This window comes from Chiloscyllium punctatum, chromosome 20 (assembly GCF_047496795.1).
Source record: "Chiloscyllium punctatum isolate Juve2018m chromosome 20, sChiPun1.3, whole genome shotgun sequence".
In the NCBI taxonomy this organism is placed as follows: domain Eukaryota; kingdom Metazoa; phylum Chordata; class Chondrichthyes; order Orectolobiformes; family Hemiscylliidae; genus Chiloscyllium; species Chiloscyllium punctatum.
Window position 1 is genome coordinate 78,409,153 of NC_092758.1, and position 20,813 is coordinate 78,429,965.

The 20,813-nt window shown below is 40.1% G+C and overlaps 1 protein-coding gene across 1 annotated transcript in view; it reads right to left on the reverse strand.

The window, feature by feature from the left end:
• Positions 1–20,813, reverse strand: part of stk32a (serine/threonine kinase 32A) — a 323,186-nt gene that overhangs the window by 189,233 nt on the left and 113,140 nt on the right. Inside the window, exon 4 of the mRNA XM_072591097.1 lies at positions 6,272–6,445. Within this exon, the coding sequence (XP_072447198.1) occupies positions 6,272–6,445 (174 nt within the window). The remainder of the gene's footprint in view (positions 1–6,271; positions 6,446–20,813) is intronic.

Here is a 20,813-nt window from a genome sequence, read left to right on the forward strand (position 1 = left end):
GATAGTGAGGCAGGCACTTGGTATGCTTTCCTTTATTGGTCAGAGTATTGAGTACAGGAGTTGGGACGTCATGTTGCAGCTGTACAGGACATTGGTTAGGCCACTGTTGGAATATTGTGTGCAATGCTGGTCTCCTTCCTATCAGAAAGATGTTGTGAAACTTGAAAGGGTTCAGAAAAGACTTACAAGGATGTTGCCAGGGTTGGAGGATTGGAGGCTGAATGGGCTTGGGGCTGTTTTCTCTGGAGAGTTGGAGGCTGAAGGGTGTCCTTGTAGATGTTTACAAAATTATGAGGGGCATGCATAGGGTAAATAGGCGAAGTCTTTTCTTTGGGTTCGAGGAGTCCAGAACTAGAGTGCATAGGATTAGGGTCAGAGGGGAAAGATATAAAAGAGACCTGAGGAGCAACCTTTTCACACAGAGGGTGGTACGTGTATGGAATGAGCTGCCAGAGGAAGTGGTGGAGGCTGATACAATTGCCACATTTAAGCGTCGTTTGGATGGGTATATGAATAGGAAGGGTTTGGAGGGACATGGGCCGGGTGCTGGCAGGTGGGACGAGATTGGGTTGGGATATCTGGTCGGTATGGATGAGTTGGGTCGAAGGGTCTGTTTTCATGCTGTACATCTCTATGACTCTATGCCTGTTGGACAGTGAGGATATTTTTTGCCTTTTTTGTAAATACCATCTCGTATAGTTTGTTGTCCATTTTTATCATGTGAATGTTTTTGTCAGGAATTATGTGAACATAGTTCTAATTCTGGATTAATTGTGAACCAGTTTTTCCAATAGCTTGAGGATATGTTTTAAGTAAGAACTGGATTATTTTTGAATTGCTTATATACATCCACTGAAAGGGTGTTCAACTCTGAACAGTGGTATACAAGGGAACCAATTAACCATCTTATTGATTACTTTGACACATTTATACTGATGCTGCAATTTAGTAATTTAGTGGGAATTGATTATCAGCACATTCCTCCAATCAAACTTCTCTCTTTCATACTGAATATATAATTCTACCATGTTGTGATTACAAGAGGAGGCACCTTTGTCTTGAAATTATTGATTAATCAAGTCTATTTGCACATTGGCACATGTAAAAAAACCTGTTCCCTGGTTAGCTCTTGAATTATTTTGTTGTTTCCATTCATCATATCTCTCCTCACCTGATCCCTTTCTTCACTATTTAGTTTAAAGCCTTTTGTCCTATTATATGATTTGTCTACCAGCAAAGTCAAGATGCAGATCATCCCACTACTCCCAAGGTACTGCTGTCAGTCCACCAGGGATCCAAACTCACTTCCCCCACATCAATCCATGAGTCATGAATTCATATCTCTAAAATTATCTATCCTATTCCAATCTTCTCATAGCTCAATGAATGATCTAGAGAGTATTACCTTGGATGTTCTGCATTTTAATTTAGTTCCTAACCCAACACCACCCCACCAAGCTGGGTCGCCCTTCTTAGTTTCCCCCTATATTATAGAGATGTACAGCACAGAAACAGACCCTTTGATCTAACTCCTCCAAACCGACCAGATATCCTAACCTAATCTAACTTACCAGCACCCGGCCCATATCCCTCCAAACCCTTCCTATTCATATACCTTTTAAATGTTGCAATTGTACTAGGCTCCACCACTTCCTCTGGCAGCTCATTCTATACACGTACCTCCTTCTATGTTAAATATTAGCCACTTTGGTCTCTTTTATATCTTCCCCCTCTCACCCTAAACCTATTCCCTCTAGTTCTGGACTCTCACCACCCCAGGGAAAATACATTGTATATTTATCCTATCCATGCCCCTCATGATTTTATAACCCTCTATCAGGTAATCCCCCTCAGCCTCCAACGCTCCAGGGAAAGCAGCCTCTGCCTATTCAGCCTCTCCTTATAGCTCAATCCACCAACATTCTTGTAAATCTTTTCTGAACCCTTTCAAGTTTCACAGTATCCTTCTGATAGGAAGGAGACCAGAATTGCATGCAATATTCCAAAAGTGGCCAAACCTATGTTGTTGGTACTGACATGGACCTTGACAAATGGGTTCTCCCCTTCCCATTTCATGTCATTCTTCAGCCCAAAACAGATATCTCAAAACAACAGATCAACTATGAGTCAGAGGGTGCCACCCAGTTAAGGGAAGATGGTATGTTCTTGGTACAGTGACATATCAGCAGCTTCACAATCAAGGGCAGGAGCTACTATTGACATTTACGAGGAAGAGAAAGGATTCATCTGCCACGGAGATTGGGGAAATTGAAATTTTAACAAGACCACTGATATGCTGGTAGTCCAAAACTGCCACTGAGAAGCTGCCTCATTCAGTCACTGGCGGTGTTTTGGTCATCATATGGTGCCTGCTAACTGTAAAATTCCACATCAGGGGCAGTACCAGGTCCCTTAATTACCTTTATCGGCCATATAATGGTCCTCCTGTGGTCATTTCGACTTTGATCTGGCCTTTTGGAAGTGGTCTGGAGACAGGCCTGTGACAGGGAACCAGCACATTGGCTGGCCACGCGAAACTTTGAAACTGTCCAACTCTTTTCTGACCCTATTTGACTTTGACGACGTGCCTTTGCAAAGAAGACGAGATATTGTGTGAAATGAGAAGCATCACAAGCTGCTGGATAATTAGCACTGCTCTCCTATTTTCCGCATGAAAATGTCATCTTGCTCTTGTACATCATTTTCATTTGTGTATTTGTTTTCTTTCTGTCTCTGTATTTATCCAATCTTTTTTTCCCTGTCATTAATTTCTCTCGGTATTGAATATTACAGTGAATTAATTCAACACCAGTCTTTTAAAAAAAAATCTTAATGTCACCATTAAAGAGATATACTATTCCCCTATTGTTTACTTAGGATCCTAGATGCTCTGTTACCTTTGTTCCAGCAAAGCTGTGGCAAAATATTCTGAAAGCCAACCATTCAAGAAGAGGTCTCATGACGACCACAAGGTGGACTACTCCAGAAAACCCTGGGCCACAGTGCTTCAGGTTTGATGAACTACTGGTCAGTCTGAGTGCATAACATCAATGTTTCTGAAGGAATGTTTCTGAAGGAATGGTCTGGTTAGCTGCGAGAGGGCAATTGTGTCTAGTATGGATCGAATGTCAGCATGGCTGTGAAGGACTTGCACTGCAGACCCATGTTGATTGCATTATAAATCAGTGAGAATAAACCTACAGTCATGTGATGGTAACAAATTTCTCATTCTCTGCCCTGCTCAACTCTGCCGAGCTGTCACTGTGACTCAATTTAACTATTCATTCTCTTTCTCTGCGTCAACATTATTCTCTATTATTTTCACGTCAATTTGCCTCAAAACAAACGGGAACACAAAATCCAAGAACATGAGGTGCAGTGCCTAACTTTTAATTAAAGATTGTTTTGAAAAGAGACAATGGCAGCAGTAAAAGCAAGTATGATTCATCATAAGAAACAATCAACAAGTCTAAAAACAACGATTTGGAAAAGAGACAGAGAGGAATAGGAGACAGAGGAAAAGAGAGGGGAATGACAGAGAGGGAAGCAGGAAGAGGGAACTAGAGAAATAGAATTAGCAGTAAATCTGACAGAGGGAAACAGAAATAAAGTTAATAAAATAGCAACTAAATTAAAATATAAACTCTGAGCACTGGAGGAGACAAGGATTCAGCAACACAGTTAAGAAATACAACTTGAGTCTGTGAGAACACAAAATGAGAGTGAACAGTGAAATTGAGAGGTAAAAGAGATGAGGGAGTGAGAGACAGATAGACAAGCATACATACAGATAAACAGACAAAGCAGGAAGCTCAGAAAGCAAAAGGGAGTAGAGAGAGGACAGACAAAGAGCAAAAATCATGAGAGAGAGCATGAGAATGAAAAGAAAGAGGCTGCTGAATGAGGTTTACCAATTAGCCAACAGTACAGCCTATTAAGATTGAATGAGGGATAAAGGTTTTTCAAGTGTGAGAATCAGACACAGCAGAAAAACAACTCAGGAACAACAGGGGTGTGAGAAAAAAAAACTGGACAAAACACAAGCAAGCAAACATGAAAGAAAATCGTGAAACTAATCAATGCAAAGTAAGGCAGGGATATTGTAAGGTATGCAGACAAAGGAAAGTAGACATTACATGCATAAAATATTTAATAAACACAGATTAAACAGTGATTGAAAGATAGACTTATCCAGTGAGTACACAAGGAGCAGTTTACTAATCAGCAAACATTATCCACAACTAAATTCCAAGACAGTAAAGTAATATAGATGCAATATTAGCACGATGTTACAAAACTCTGCCCTCCCAGTAGCTTTCTAGCTTTTCAATCTCAGGGTAAAGTTGATGGGCAACACGCTAGCAGATGGAGTATAACTGAGAAGTGCAACGTTTTTCATTTTGATCATTAAGAAAGGAATTGCAAACATTTTTAAAACGTATGAAACTTGTAAATGTTGATATTCAAAGCGATTCCTCATAATAAGGAATAAAATAAGTTAGCATGAAATAAAGGAAAAACTCTGCATGCTGGAGAACTGAAACAAAAATATATATTGATGGAGAAACTCAGCAGGTCTGGCAGCCTCTGTAGAGAGAGAGCAGAGTTAACATTTTGAGTCTGGTGATTCTTCACCAGAACTGTTAGCAGTCAGGAAAAAGTGGTATTTAAAGTAAGTTACTATACAGACACTGCAAGTAATTAGGAAGGTAAATGGCTTGTTGCTATTTTTCACAAGGAGATTGGATTACAATTCAAAAGAAATCTTACTGCAATTGCACGGGACTTTGGCGAGACCACATCTGGTATACTGCATCGTGTTTTGGTCTGCATATTTAGGGAATGATATATTTACATTGGACACAATACAGCAAAGATTCACCAAATTGGTGCATGGATTGAGAGGGCTGTCCCTTTATGACAGGCCAAGTAAATTCTGGTTCTAAATTCTCTGCAGTTTAGAAGAATGAGAAGAGATCCTATTAAAACATACAAGTTATGAAGGGACTCAACAGGGCAAACAGTGACGGTTTGTGCTTGTTGAATATTAAACATAGGTACACAGTCTTAGGTAAGGGGTTAATCACTTAGAATGAAGATCAGGAAAGATTTTTGTATTCCAAGCATTTTGAAAATTTAGAATTCTCTATCCCAGAAGGTTATGGATGTTCTTTCATTGAATATATTTAAGACTGGACAAACAGATACTTGGTCTCTCAAGGAATATGGAGAACAGGGGGAAAATGGAGTTGAAGCCAAGATCGGCCTTAATCATTGCAAGAGCAAGCTCGATGAACCATATGGTCCAATCCTACACCTACTTGTGGTTAAAGGAGAAAGTGAGGACTGCAGATGCATGAGATCAGAGCTGAAAATGTGTTGCTGGAAAAGCGCAGCAGGTCAGGCAGCATCCAAGGAGCAGGAGAATCGACGTTTCAGGCATGAGCCCTTCTTCAGGAAATGAAGAAGGGCTCATGCCCAAAACGTCGATTCTTCTGCTCCTTGGATGCTGCCTGACCTGCTGTGCTTTTCCAGCAATGCATTTTCAGTACTTGTGGTTAAACCCCATTCAATACTTGAGGACCAAACTGCTACCTCTACCACCTCAAATAAGGACAGCAATGACATGGGAACACCACCAGCTCCAACCATCTTGCTCCCCCCTCTGCCACTGTCATTCTCTCATTAGCTTAATGAGGTTATTATTCAAGATGGCTACCACTTACTTTAAAATAGCAGGGTTATTTGCATTTGCATTGTTGCTTTCTGTAATTTCTAGACTCAACACATCCAGACAAAACATAGATAGCTAAAGTACTGTACAAATATTAATAAGTAAGTTTTAAGAAAGAATCCAAGTGAGAGTGAATTGGCATTCCAGCCTTGTTACTTAGTGAGGTAAAGGGACACTGTCATTCAATCCAGTATCACAAAAAATGCTTCATTGAGAACAAAATGCACGTAAAGTGACATTATTGGTGACAAGAAAATTTGAGAATCAGCTCCTTTCTCGATGAACTTCAGGTTTTCACTAGCAACTAATTCAGTAGATCTATTGATAATTAAAGATAATTTTCCATTCTACCAATAATACCCCTAAAGCAACAGGTCCCAAACAAGGTAGTGTATTTCAGCTACACCTTCCTTGAGCGTAACTTTTAAAACTGTGCAACAGTAACCAGAGTTACCATATCCAAAGGACATTTCACAGTATCAGGGATAATGGTTCAGTTATCATTGGAATTGTTCCAGTCCGGTCTGAGTGACTGACCTGTGAATGATGTGTCTGCTCTGCAGATAATCCAATGCCAGAGCCAGCTCACAAATATAATGTTTCACTGTTTCCTCCTTAAAGTGAACATTCTGTTGTAAATGGTAACGAAGGTCTCCGCCCAGGAGGAGGTCCACTACCATGAACATATCTTCCTCATCTTGAAATGAATACCTGAAAGGCAGAGGTGAGCCAAGATTATTAATGAGCTTTACCAAACCTTTAATCCACATCTGACTAAATCTAAAAGACAAATTATGGCCACCCTTAAAAAGACCAAACAGTGACCAGCGCACACAATTTTGGTCTCCAAATCAGTAAAATGTTATAGAGGCAGGGGGAAAGATGCATAGGGATATTTGCAAGGATAACAGCAAAACTCAGAGGTTATATGTATCAGGAAGGATTGAGGCTGGGCTGGGGGGTGGGGGGGAGCTCAGGTGATGAGAGAGTTTGGGAAAATGTTTCCTGTTTAAAAGGGAATATAAAACTAGGACTTACATTAATATAAGACTATCACTACTAAATTCAATTGAGAATTCCAGAAATGATATCTCTACGTCAAGAGCAGTGGTAATGTAACACTTTCTACTCAAAGTACTGGAAGCAACATCAAAGAGGCCTTTAAGTGAATGTTAGATAAATAAATGAAGAAAGAAATAGAATGCTGTGTTGTTATTGTTGGATGAAGAGTTCTCACAGAAGGTACAGATCAATTGAGTTAAATAGTCTGTCTCTATGCTGCAAATCTTTTGTAATTTTATATTCAAAGTGAAAAATATTCTTGAAACAGATCCAACTAGATGCTGCAGTGATTAAACTAATGAGCAATTTGGCCCAATTTTGTATTGGGTAAGATAATTATATCAAGATCAAACTGAACTTTGATCAACACATGTTCCCAGTTGACTTTATAGTGCTTAGTTCAGCTTCCAAAGTAATTAACTGGCTGCAAAATACTCAGGACATAATGAGGTTGTTAGAAATTATTGCATAAATGCAAATTCTACCATTACTTCTGTACAGTGTGACTTTGTACAGTCCCAAAATGCTTTTAAACAAAGAACTAAAGTGATACTGATTGACAACTGCTTGCTTTATGATCCCACCTGATAGTACTACTAAACAAGTCAGATTCCAGAATGAAATTTGGCTTGGTAGATCATATGCTCTTTTTAAAAGTTGGTTAACTTAAAGTGGTTAATCACAGACAGACTCTCTTTAAAATATTTTTTAAAAAGTTATCAATATGGAAGACAGTTGCAAAATCTAAAACACACAGTAAAACAAAGTTTCAACCCATTTAATGACATGCAGTTACAGAGACTCAACTCTAAAGAAATTATATCACATGTCTTGAATTTTTAAGGTTTTTTTTAACTGACTCTTGAAATTTTCTCGGCCTTGCACTGTGAAATTTTCTACAAAATTGAGAGCCTAAACTTTTCCAATTCTAGTAACCTGCAGATTTCTTACCAAACTCTCCTGGTTTAGAAGTTTCACAAACTAAATCCTTTGCTGAGGTAACTTTACTCCTAAACTGCCCTGACTCCTTCTTCAAGGAAAAAGAAACTAAACTTGCTTCTAAAGTCAACACTGGTGTCTTCTGAACTGGAAAACTTGCTTTTTGAAGTTTTTTTAAAAACCTGCTCAGCCTAGATTCATCCCAACTGAAAACAAAGCTTTAAGTGGTTATTATATTTGTCAAGAATACAACAGTATTACAGCCTTTCCTGATTGTTCCCTCAACTCTTGTCATGTAGTGATGGTGTCCCTACTTCTGAATCAGAGATCTGGGTCCAAATGTCCACCCAGCATTCTCTCTAATCTTTTTTCGGCTGCAATAGCACCCAAGGTCTGAGCTTGCTGCAACTTATGGGACCAGAAGTCAATGCTGCAATTGGCTTGCCAGTACTGATTGTTACACACGGAACCTCGGAGTTGCTGTGCAGTTTAGAGACGATATTGGTCTCACCTGCTCCAGAGATGTATCATAACACGTTTGAACAGGTTGATTAAAATATCCAATAAACAACTTGCCATTAACACCACAGGGGTGTGCAGTCTACTGCTCGCGGCCACATACTGGATTAGGTCACTTTTCTAGAAGGATCTCTGACCTTTTTCTCAAAAGAAAACTCTTCATTTAAATAATCAACTATTTGAAATCCAAGCTCCAATACTTTATTTATATATTTATTCATGACTCACGAATTAAGTAAGCACTTGGACAAAGTGCAGTATTTAATGGTTGTTCTGTTCAATTTATTACCAGAAAAGCCATCATATTATGCATTAACTTTAAACCACTGGTAATTCTTTGAAGGTATCTCATTGCAGATTTGTTGTCTAGAGTTAGAATGAGTTTTTCCCCTACCTTTTCTACCAATTAGCTCAGCTAATCAAACAATACAAATGACAGGGACTTGGAAACCAGAGGGAGGAGAGAAAATTTGTTAAGGACATTGAATGGCAGCTCAGCAAACCAATTACATTACACAAAGAGTAAAGAGTCAGAGATCATTCTTTGTCTATTTCCATCTGCACACAGAAAAGAGTGATAATCTAAAGCAATGGGAGACACATTGTGTTAAAGAAGCCATGAGACTCAGGTCTTTGGTATGGAAAACTTATGGCCTGAGAGAGAAGAGATTGTTGTCAGTTAATCGTGGGTCTGCTGGCTTGTAAGTGTCCCCTCCATATCTCCATCCACCCAAGTCCATTGGAATGCATGGTCTAGTATCTCATGTTATAAAATGGAATAAGAAACAAATATCTCATACTGGGAAAACATCTCTATCATTCACATATTCTATGCAAAATAAATCAAATTGCTGGTTGATAATTGTGTTTTGTCTCAGTAGAATGCTTTCATGTCAGATTTCCTGCAAGAGGAAACATGTGCATGATTATAGGATAAAGAAGTTCACTTTACAATTCCCACGCTACCCAATTGTTTAATTAGCTTTTGGGTGGTCAAGACACCCATCACTGTGAAGACTCAGTTTGTTTTATAGGAGTGGCTGGTGGTAGTGAATATATGGTACCTTTTAATGCAGAACCATAACATTTGGAACACTTTATTCACATACACACTATTCGGACAAAAAAAAATCAGTAAAATAAATATTTTATCCAATGTTAAGTACTGAATTTTACCTGATTGTCTCCCTGGTTTATGATTCATGAGTATTTTGGAAAGTATTTGCATTTGGAGCACTGAGCGCATTTGCAGATTCCATAGCCAAAGGAAGGATACAGGTCATTCTGCTATAACGTGACAGTTGTGTTCCTCTGCAACATCACGTTGTAGAAAATAATGCCACCGAAAACCGCAATGTAGAAGATCGCTAATAGAAAATCGCTAAACCCATTCAGTAGAAAGTTTGCATTATCCAATCTACGTCCACAATTCGTCAATCGTGTTACAGCCAATTTGTGCTGATGAACCATACATTTTCGCAGAATGACTTGTGGATGTAGATTTGCTCCCTGAGCTGAAAGGTTCATTTCTAGACATTTTGTTACCTTACTAGGTAACATCTTCAGTGGACCTCATGTGAAGCAATGCTGAAAATTCCTGCTTTCTATTTATATGTTTGGCTTTCTTTGAAAGCAGGAATTTTAGGCATTGCTTTGGATGAGGTCCACTGAAGATGTTACCGAGTCAGGTAACGAAATGTCTGGAAATGAACCTTTCAGCTCAGCAAGCAAACCTACATCCAAAACCTCAACCTGAGCTACAAATCTTCTCAACACTCGCTAAGAATGACTTGTTACCTTTACTTGGAGACAGCACAGCCAGGTTTCAGCAGATTAGTTTGTGGGATGAGAATGCTTTCTAAAAATGAGAGGCTGAGTAAAACAGGTCAATATTCTTAGATTAGATTAGATTACTTACAGTGTGGAAACAGGCCCTTCGGTACAACAAGTCCACACCGACCCACCGAAGCGCAACCCACCCAGACCCATTCTCCTATATTTACCCCTTCACCGAACACTGTGGGTAATTTAGCATGGCCAATTCACCTAACCTGCACATTTTTGGACTGTGGGAGGAAACCGGAGCACCCGGAGGAAACCCATGCAGACACGGGGAGAATGTGCAAACTCCACACAGTCAGTCGCCTGTGAGAGATAATCTCATTGAAACATGCAAATTTCTGAAGGGGTTCAACAGGGTCGACACAAAGATTGCCCCAATAGCTGGGTAATCTACTACATGAGACCATAGCCTTAGGATAAGATATTAAACACTGAGAACCAAAATATGGAGAAATGTTTCAAACCCAAAGATTAAGAGTCTTTGAAATTCTCTATCATGGAGGTTATCAAAGCTCTAATATTGAATATATTTAAGATTGCAAAAGAATAATTTTAAACTCTCGTGAGTTAAAGGAGTGGGCAGGAAAGAAGTTGAAGATCAGTCATGATTATATGGAGTGCCATAGCAGGCTCATGAGGTCATTTTGTGTACTCCTGGTTCCTTTCCTGCTCTGCCTTTCTTCTTGAGCATTGACCTAGGCATTTTCAGTCAAGACTCCACCTGCCCATCAACAAATAATATAGTATATCATGGTAACACTCCAAGAACCTTCCTTTTAGTACGCCTTGCAAGCTTAGATCACAACATAAAACAAGGGCTGATCCTAGTGTAATTAACAACTGAGCACCAGGGTCTCAGGTTTGATTCCAGCCTCGGGCGACTGACTGTGTGGAGTTTGCACATTCTCCCCGTGACTGTGTGGGTTTCTTCTGGGTGCTTCGGTTTCCTCCCACAGGTCCAAAGATGTATAGGACAGGTGAATTGGCCATGCTAACTTGCCCATAGTGTTAGGTGCATTAGCTAGAAGGAAATGGGATGGGGTGGGTTACTCTTCGGAGGGTCGGTGTGGACCTGTTGGGCCGAAGGGCCTGTTTCCACACTGTAGGGAATCTAATCTATAGTAAGTCATTAGTCTTCCAATTGTATTGTATGACAAGGCCATTGCCAACAATTGCAGTGCATATCAATTGATGTATTATTATGGTGATTGATAGATGAATGAACTAAAAACATTTCATTACAAAAGAAGGAATTGGTTCACTGAGCTGCTACATTGTCTCTAGAATTTAGAAGACTAAGGAGTGATCAGGTCAAAGTCTTCAAGGTATTAACTGGAAAAGACAGGATAAATAAATTATTTCCACTATTTGGGTTTCTAGAACTAGGGTACATAGTCTGAGAACGAGGAGCAGATTGTTCAGGAGAGGTGTGAGGAAACAATTCTACGTGTAAAGCATAATAGGTGCTTGCAATTCTATTTCCAAAACATTAGTGAATGCTACATCAGTTGTTAGTTTTAAATCTGAGACAGTCATGCAAAGGTACTAAGGGAAATTGGCCAAAGGCAATTAAATGGAGTTCGGCCACAGACCAGTCATGAACTCATTGAATGGTGGAGGAGGCTCAATGGCCTACTCCCGTTCCTGTATAAGTGAATCAGTGGGGTCCTAAAATGACATGTCTGACAACTGGCAGTGTTAAAAAGACCATGGGATGGATTTTGAAATTAGCTGACATTGTTTCTTTACTGATCGTACGATTTGTTTAATATTCTGAGGGGGTGCTTTGTGAAATTGCTCCACATTCCCAAAGGCATTTAGGAAATATTCTTCTACATTTAGTTATTTATCTGTATCACATCAGTTGCTTTCTATAGGTGCCATTTTTCAAGGTCACATCAGCACAGCAGCAATGATGCTCCTCATCTGTTAACATTGATCCTTATAATTTGAATTCTATTGCAGATGTTTTTTCAGCTCTTTTGAAGTAGATAACTATCATAGTATTACTTTGTTTTACTTAAAATCTGTTTCAAATACTCATTACGACCCTAACCTACCACCTTAGCTTTCCATTACAATGGGAAATTAAATTGTTGGCAATTTAGGTGCTACACATATAGTTTGAGAAAAGATGATCTTAATGATTTTCATTCCATTCAATATGATCCTAAATTATTGCACAAGCATACTCACACATGAAAATTATGCCTTAAGTGTAATTGAATTAATTATCTCAGCTGCTGTGATTTCTTGGCACGCAAAGACAAGAATTTGGAACAGAGTATTACTGCAGATCTAGCTATAAATCAGAATAAATTCTCTAGCCAGTTTACTACTAAAGACAGTGAGCAACACTAGGTATCTTTTCACACACAGTATTTCATGCATGAATTATGTTCAGACATGGTTTTAATTTTATATATTAAAGGCCCTGTGGTTCATCATGCTCATCCAATCAGTACCTTAGCGACAAAGGCTGACAAAATCTCAAGTTTTGTTTTCAGTCTGTGTTAATTCAGCTGATCCCAATCATTTAGTATAAATATTTTTGGATGAACTGGCAGAGAAACCCATCCCTTACTTAAAAAGGTCTTCAAAGCAAATCATAGAGGAGTTTACACCAGCACAGTTTCTGCCGCTTGTTGGATAGTGAACTTTCTTTGGAGCAACGTAGTGTTCGTCAAGGGCCTGATGCGGAGATGCATATTTGGTACAGTTAAAGCCATTGTGTCATGAAGGTTAGTGGCAACTTTCTCAACCTGGATATTCATTTTAGAAATAGGAAGCTTGAGCCAGAAACATTAGGCCACATGGGAATCATTTCAACAGAACAGATGTTCAGACATCTATTTTTCTAGGAGGCCTCAGGCTGAATGCTTGACTAAGCTCCAAGATTCATGAATAGATTTGTTCAGTAGAGTGCTTTGCTCACATGTTAAAATGGGACAATTGACTAAAGTTTCTGTTATTGATGCATTCTTAGCTATGCCTGATTAGTACTTTGTAGTTACAACAGCAACAGTTTCTTTCAAAGCAGATTTCTGAATGGATGTCTTCCTTCAATCTGCCTTTCATAACTTGCCATTGTTATTCGATGGCTCATTGATTCTGAGCAAATCACACACTGAATTGAGTGCAGATGAAGTGGTAACAGGTCAAGGAGGTGGTATGAGGTCATCAAAGTGGCATGGGCAGGACAATATAAACATAATTTTCAAAAGGTTTCCAAATTCAACCTATAGTTAATGAATCCTCTGAGGGATTGTGAGCTGTGAGTCTAAGAAAAGTTTGCCCAACTATAAAAATTGCACTGGGGTATGAGATGCTGACTCCAATAATATAACCAGTCAAGTTGAAGTGAGAGATGTGGTCTTACTACTCACACTCTTAATCCACACAATGAAAATTGCCAGCTGTATGAATGGGGATGCAATTACAGGAATCTGGTCCTGACTGTTCATTTCTAAAGACATTCAGCATCAGCCCAACTCCACAGAAACCTAGCCCTTCTAGCTTGCAAGAGTAGAAAAAAAGACATTAAAATAATTGAGTCTAGAAGTAAAAAAATGAAGAATGTTTCATCAACCAAAGAACTGAGATGGGGAGTAGAGGTGGGCACACTGGCAGAGATGTAAGTAGATAGTTTTGGCATTGGACAAAATATGAGCTTTGAAATTAAGCACAGGGCCAAGTAGAATAGCAAGGTTTGGTATGATCTGGTTCATTTGGAGGAGGAAGTGGGGAGAAGGGTAGAATTGTTAGCATGGAATTGTAATTTACAGTGAGGACTGAAAATGATGATTTTGACCTTCCTGTTCTTAAATTGAAGCAACATTTGATCTCATATAAATATTCAGTCAGCAATCAAGGAAACACTGAAAGGTGGTGGAGCAATCAACTTCAATAACAAGTTTCAGTACCAGAAATTGAGCTCTCCTGTTTTGTTGGAGTCCATTAAAAATGATAATAAGCTTCCACAGTGCAAGTGCTATGCAGAGACAAGGAGTCAAGCTCAGATTAGGGAAATGGAACAAACAAGTTTGCTTTAACAAACTCGCACAAGTTCAGATAAAGAACAGATTGACCAGAGAAGCAGTAATGGCAATTTTGAAAGGAAACATGCGAGATACGTGGAAGAAAAGAGGAATATAGAAATGAAATTTTGCAATGTAGGGGAGTTTTCACACTTGTCCCATCCCTTGTCATCAAAACAAATAGAATGCTTTCAATTATTACATAAGAAAATTACCCTTTCTCACAAGAATGGTCCCAGGAATGAAAAGCTTAAATGTATAAGGAATGTTTGAGAACTCTGGGTGTACACTCGATGGGAGTTTAGAAGGATGAGGGGGGATCGAATTGAAACTTACTGAACACTGAATGGTCTGGACAGAGTGGATATTGGGAAGATGTTTCCATTGTTAGAAGAGACTAGGGCTCGAGGGCACAGCTTTCGAGGAAAGGGAAGAGCTTTTAGAACAGAGATAAGGAGAAAAGTCTTCAGCCAAAGAGTGGTGAATTTGTGGAATTCACTGCCACAGAAGGTTGTGGAGGCCAGGTCACTGATCATGTTTAAGAAGGACATAGGATCCAAGGTAGAAAGCGGGAGAATGGAGTTGAGAAACTTATCAGCCATGATTGAATGTGGAGCAGACTCAATGGGCTGAATGGCCTAATTTCTGCTCCTATGTCTTATGTTCCTATAACTACCTAGAACCACCTCATAAACATGCTTTAAACAGAGGGCAAATGGCGATATAACAACATTGTTATTGGCACCGGACTAGTAATTCAAAGTAATTCATCATTCCTGATGAAGGGCTTATGCCCGAAATGTCAATTCTCCTGCTCCTTAAGTGCTGCCTGCCCTGCTGTGCTTTTCCAGCGCCACACTTTTGACTCTGATTTCCAGCATCTGCAGTCCTCACTTTCTCCTAGTAATTCAAAGGCCCAGGCTAGTGGTTTGTGGACACTACCATAGTAGGAAGTGAAGTTTGAATCAATGAAAATCCGAAACCAAAAAAAAAGCTAGCCTAATGGTGACCATATAGCAATCGCTGACTATTACTAACAAAAACCTACCTGTCATCTCTCTCTTTCTGCCATCAGTCCCTCTGTTGAACTCATGATTTATAGAACATAGAACAGAGAACACTACAGTGCAGTAGAGGCCCTTCAGCCCTCGATGTTACTCTGCCCTGTGAAACCAATCTGAAGCCCATCTAACCTACACTATTCCATTCTCGTCCATATGCCTATCCAATGACCATTTAAATGCCCGTAAAGTTGGCGAGTCTACAACTGTTGCAGGCAGTGCGTACCATGCCCCACTACACTCTGAGTAAAGAAACAACCTCTGACATCTATCCTAAATCCGTCACCTCTCAATTTGAAGCTCTTCCCCCTCATGCAATCCAGCACCACCCTCAAAAAAAGGCTCTCACTGTTTAACCTTCTGATTATTTTATATATCAATTAAGTCACCTCCCAACCTTCTTCTCTCTAATGAAAACTGCCTCAAGCCCCTCAACCTTTCCTCATAAGACCTTCCCTCCACACCAGGCAACATCCTAGTAAATCTCCTCTGAGCCCTTTCCAAAGCTTACACATCTTTCCTATATTGCGGTGACCAGAACTGCACACAATACTCCAAATGCGGCCACGCCAGAGTTTTATACAGCTGCAGCATGACCTCATGGTTCTGAAACTTGATCCCTCTACCAATAAAAGCTAACACACCATATGCATTATTAACAGCCCTATCAACCTGGGTGGGTACTTTGAGGGATCTGTGTACATGGACACTGTACATGGATCTATGTACATGCTCATCTACACTACCAAGAATCTTTCCATCCGCCCAGTATTCTGCATTCCCGTTACTCTTTGCACATGAATCACCTCACACTTTTCTGCATTAAACTCCATTTGCCACATCTCAGCCCAGCTCTGCAGCTTATCTATGTCTCTCTCTAACCTATAACATCCTTCGTCACTCTCCACAACTGTACTGAGCTTAGTATAGTCTGCAAATTTACTAACCCATCCTTCTATGCCCTCATCCAGGTTGTTTATATAAATGACAAACAGCAGTGGACCCAAAACAGATCCTTGTGGTACACCACTACTAACTCAACTCCAGGATGAATATTAGCCATTAACCACCACCTTCTGTCTTCTTTCAGTAAGCCAATTTCTGATCCAAACCACAAAATCGCTCTCAATCCCATGCCTCCATATTTTGTGCAGTAGCCTACCATGGGGAACCTTATCAAACGCCTTACTGAAACCCATATACACCACATCAACTACTTTACCCTCATCCACCTGTTTGGTCACCTTCTCAAGGAACTCAATGAGGTTTGTGAGGCATGACCTACCCTTCACAAAACTATCTTGACTAGTCCTAGTGAACTTAATCTTATCGAGATGATTATAAATCCTATTTCTTATAACCTTTCCTAACACTTTACCCACAACAGAAGTAAGGGTCACTGGTCTATAATTACCAGGGTTGTCTCTATTCCCCTTCTTGAACAAGGAAACAACATTTGCTATCCTCCAGTTTTCTGGTACTATTCCTATAGACAACGACAACATAAAGATCAAAGCCAAACACTCGACAATCTCCTCCCTAGCTTCCCAGAGATTCTTAGGATAAATCCAATCTGACCCAGGGGATTTATCTATTTTCACACTTTCCAGAATTTCTAACACCTTCTCTTTGTAAACCTCAATCCCATCTAGTCCAATAGCCTGTATCTCGGTATTCTCCTCGACAACATTGTCTTTTGTCTTTTTCCAGTGTGTATGATTTCTGTGTAAGAACCTCTCACAAGGCTGCATGTATTTGTCCAAGGTTTACTTTGCAGCTTTCCCATTTGGCATGGACCTTGCTAACCACTATTTGAACACAAGCAGCAGGATGAAGTACTTAAGGGACAACTAAAGGGCCTTCATTAGCCTCTGGTTAGGAACCACACCTCAATTCATTCTGCACAGGACTTAAATGGAAAGAATTAAGGCAGCAACAGGTTCTTTGCCTGAATCTTTGCCTCCAGTATTAGGTCAATTTGCATCTTTATCCATTCTCTGGAGGGTTAAATTTTACCTTAAGTCTTTATCTATAAAGAGAAGCTCAAAGCCATCAGTAACCCCTCAGTTTTGCTACTATCCAAATAAATTTTCTTTGCACTTGTATTTTGTTTTGACAAATATGAAGGTTAGAATTACACACAGTGTTCCAAAACTGAATTGACTGGTGTTCATAGAGTCATACAGTCCAGAAGAGTGTCTTCAGTCTTTCATGTCTGTACCATCAAACATACACTACTATCTACACTAATCCTATTTCCCACACTAGGCCCACAGCCTTATGTGTAATGACACTTCAGGTGCTCATCCATGTACTTTTTGAAGGTTGTGAGGTTAGTGTGTATTTAACATAAATAAATCCCAATGCTTTGGTAGTAATTTAATTGCTTTGTGAAGCTGTGCTCCTGTTTTTATTAACTTCTCTTGTATCCCTATATGCTTTTGTGTCCTTTTTTTTTAAGATATAGGTGCTGTTTCTATCTTTCCTAGCAAAGTGCATCATCTCAACATTTTAAAGTTGATTCGCTGCTTATATGCCCTGAATTACACAACATGTTTTGTCACGGACAAATCAGAAGCATCCCAGTTTGGCTCTGGTTTGGTGTCTCTTTTATTAAATTCAGGCATGCTATAGCTTAGCAGCTAAATGCAATTCAAGTTCTTGTACAAAGCTAAACCCAACGAAACAAAGTTTCAGCAGTCTCGAAGGAAGAATTAATTCAACCTTTCAAGATGCTGAGATGATGTTATGATGGGCATAACTTCCTTCATTTGTCAACAAAGTCATGGGTGATGCAGTTCAGGAGGTGACCAGTCTCCTGAAAGTTTCAATTTTTAATGACTTCCATTATTTCATCTCCTTGCTGCAATGAATACTGAAAGTGTGACCCTGCTCCTGCAAACTACTGCTCTGTTCCAGTCCCCATGATTTCCCTTTAAGATGCTTCTCCAGGCCCATGACAATCAGTTGTCTTACTAGATTTAACATCTTTCCACAAACATCATTAGTTAATGCAAATAAAGCTCAAACATGCATATTTATTGTGCCTCCCACTGACACCCCACACACTGTCAGCCTGATCTGTGCTACGAAGGATTTCCACCCTGTGAATTTAAAAGTACCAAAGAGAACCTTCAAAGTTAACTCTCGGGGTGGGGGGGGGGGGGGGGGGGGGGTGAGAGGTGGTGTCGGTGGGGGGGGGGCCTCGGGTGCATGATATAATATAAGAAAGTCCAGAGCTGATTGACTTTAATGAGACCAGAAATGAAGAACTTCATTTGCCAGGAGACATAGGAGAAACTTGGATTATTCTGTTTTGATCAGAAAAGGTTGAGAGGAAATTTAAGAGGTGTTCAAATGATGAAAGGCATTGATAAAATGGACAGGAAGAAACTGTTTCCACTGGCAGGAGGACTGTTAACCAGAGGATGCAGACTCACGATAATTGGCGAAAGAATCATTTGGGAAATAAAGAGAACTCTTTTTGTAGAATGAGTCATTGTGATCTAGAATACATTGTCTTAAAGGCTGTTGTATGGCTTCTTAAAATAGGAACAAAGTTACAGATCTATTAGAAAAGAGCAGGGAAGTGGAATTAATTGGATAGTTGTTTTCAGACAGTCAAAACACAGGCACAATAGGACAAACAACTCTCCTTCTGTGCTGCATGATTTCATGACATAATTTAACTTAGACAAGATTCCTCAGCAGTGATAAAGAAAAACAATGAGGGAGAACATTATAGAAGTAAGTTACAGCAAGTTAGCTGAGTCCTTGGACTTATTATCCCTTTGTGAAGTTAGACAGAAAGTATATCTTTGCACAGGCTAAGTCTATTAAAATGGATTTTTATTTCACTGCTTTGTTAATCGAGTGATGTTATTGAACCTTACACAGATGGATTGCTGAAGGCATAATCAAAGCTTTAAGGAGTTGCCTGTGGTTGTGTGTGTGCACATGCATGCAAAAAAGACCAATAGTTTCTAAAATTCTGACATGCGTGTCAGCACTGTGCATCCCACAAAAACAAACAGGTCTACTGAGGTTCATTTATTTTGAGCCAATCATTTCAGTTTTAAAATATCACCTTTTTGATAAATCTCATTTGGAAACCAAAATAAACTGACCTCTGTGTTCAAAAGAGTTTTCTGATTAAAAAAGCAAAAAGTGCTGGAAAAACTCAGCAGAACTGACAACATCTATAGAGGAAAACAGAGTGAACAAGTGCAGTGATTCTTCATCCGAACACAAAATAGCTGAGTAAGGTTGGTAATAATGCTGATAACTGGGGAATGAATAGAGTACTTGGAGACAGTGCCCAGAGAGAGAGAAAACAAAGGCGAGGTAAAGAGAGAGATTACATAGAAACACAGAAAATAGGTGGAGGAGTTAGCTAATAGGCTCTATGGGCCTGCACCACCATTTAATATGAACATGGCTGACCATGTAATTTTAGTATCTCACTCCTGCTTTCTTTCCATAATCCTTGATCCCTTTAGTTGCAAGGGCCATGTCCATCTCCCTCTTAAATATATCTAATGAACTTGCCCCAAAAGCTTCCTGTGGGAGAGAATTCTACAGGTTCACAACTCTGAGTGAAGAAATCCTTTCTCATCTCTGTTCTCTACCCCTTATTCTTAGATTGTGATCTCTAGTTCTGGACTTCCCCAACAATGGGAACATTTTTCCCGCATCGAGCTTGTCCAGTCCCATTAGGATTTTATATGTTTCCATGAGAGCCCCGTTACGCTTCTAAATTCCAGTGAGTACAAGCCCAGATGATCCAGTCTTTCCTCATATACCAGCACAGCCGTCGCAGGGATCAGTCTGGTGAGACTTTGATGGACTCAATAGCAAGTACCTTCTTCCTCAGACTATGGAGAGCAAAGTTTCACACAATACTCAAGGTATGGCCTCACCAAGGCCCTGTATAACTGCAATAAGACATCCCCACTCCGAAATTCAAATCCTCTCTCTATGGTGGCCTGGTGCCATTCGCTTTCCTCACTACCTGCTGCACCTGCATGCCAACCTTCAGCGACTGTTCCACCATAACACCCAGGTCTTATTTTTTCCTAAACTACCACCATTCAGATAATAGAGGAGACAGTGAGGACTGGAGATGCTGGAGATCAGAGCTGAAAATGTGTTGCTGGAAAAGCGCAGCAGGTCAGGCAGCATCCAAGGAGCAGGAGAATCGACGTTTCGGGCATGAGCCCTTCTTCAGGAATGAGGAAAGTGTGTCCAACAAGCTAAGATAAAAGGTAGGGAGGAGGGAGTTGGGAGAGGGGTGTTGGAAACACGATAGGTGGAAGGAGATCAAGGTAAGGGTGACAGGCTGGAGTGGGGGTGGGGTGGAGAGGTCAGGAAGAAGATTGCAGGTTAGGAAGGCTGTGTTGTGTTCGAGGGTTGGGACTGAGACAAGGTGAGGGGAAGGGAAATGTGGAAACTGGAGAAATCGGAGTTCATCCCTTGTGGTTGGAGGGTTCCTAGGCGGAAGATGAGGCGCTCTTCCTCCAGCTGTCGTGTTGCTATGGTCTGGCGATGGAGGAGTCCAAGGACCTGCATGTCCTTGGTGGAGTGGGAGGGGGAGTTGAAGTGTTGAGCCACGGGGTGGTT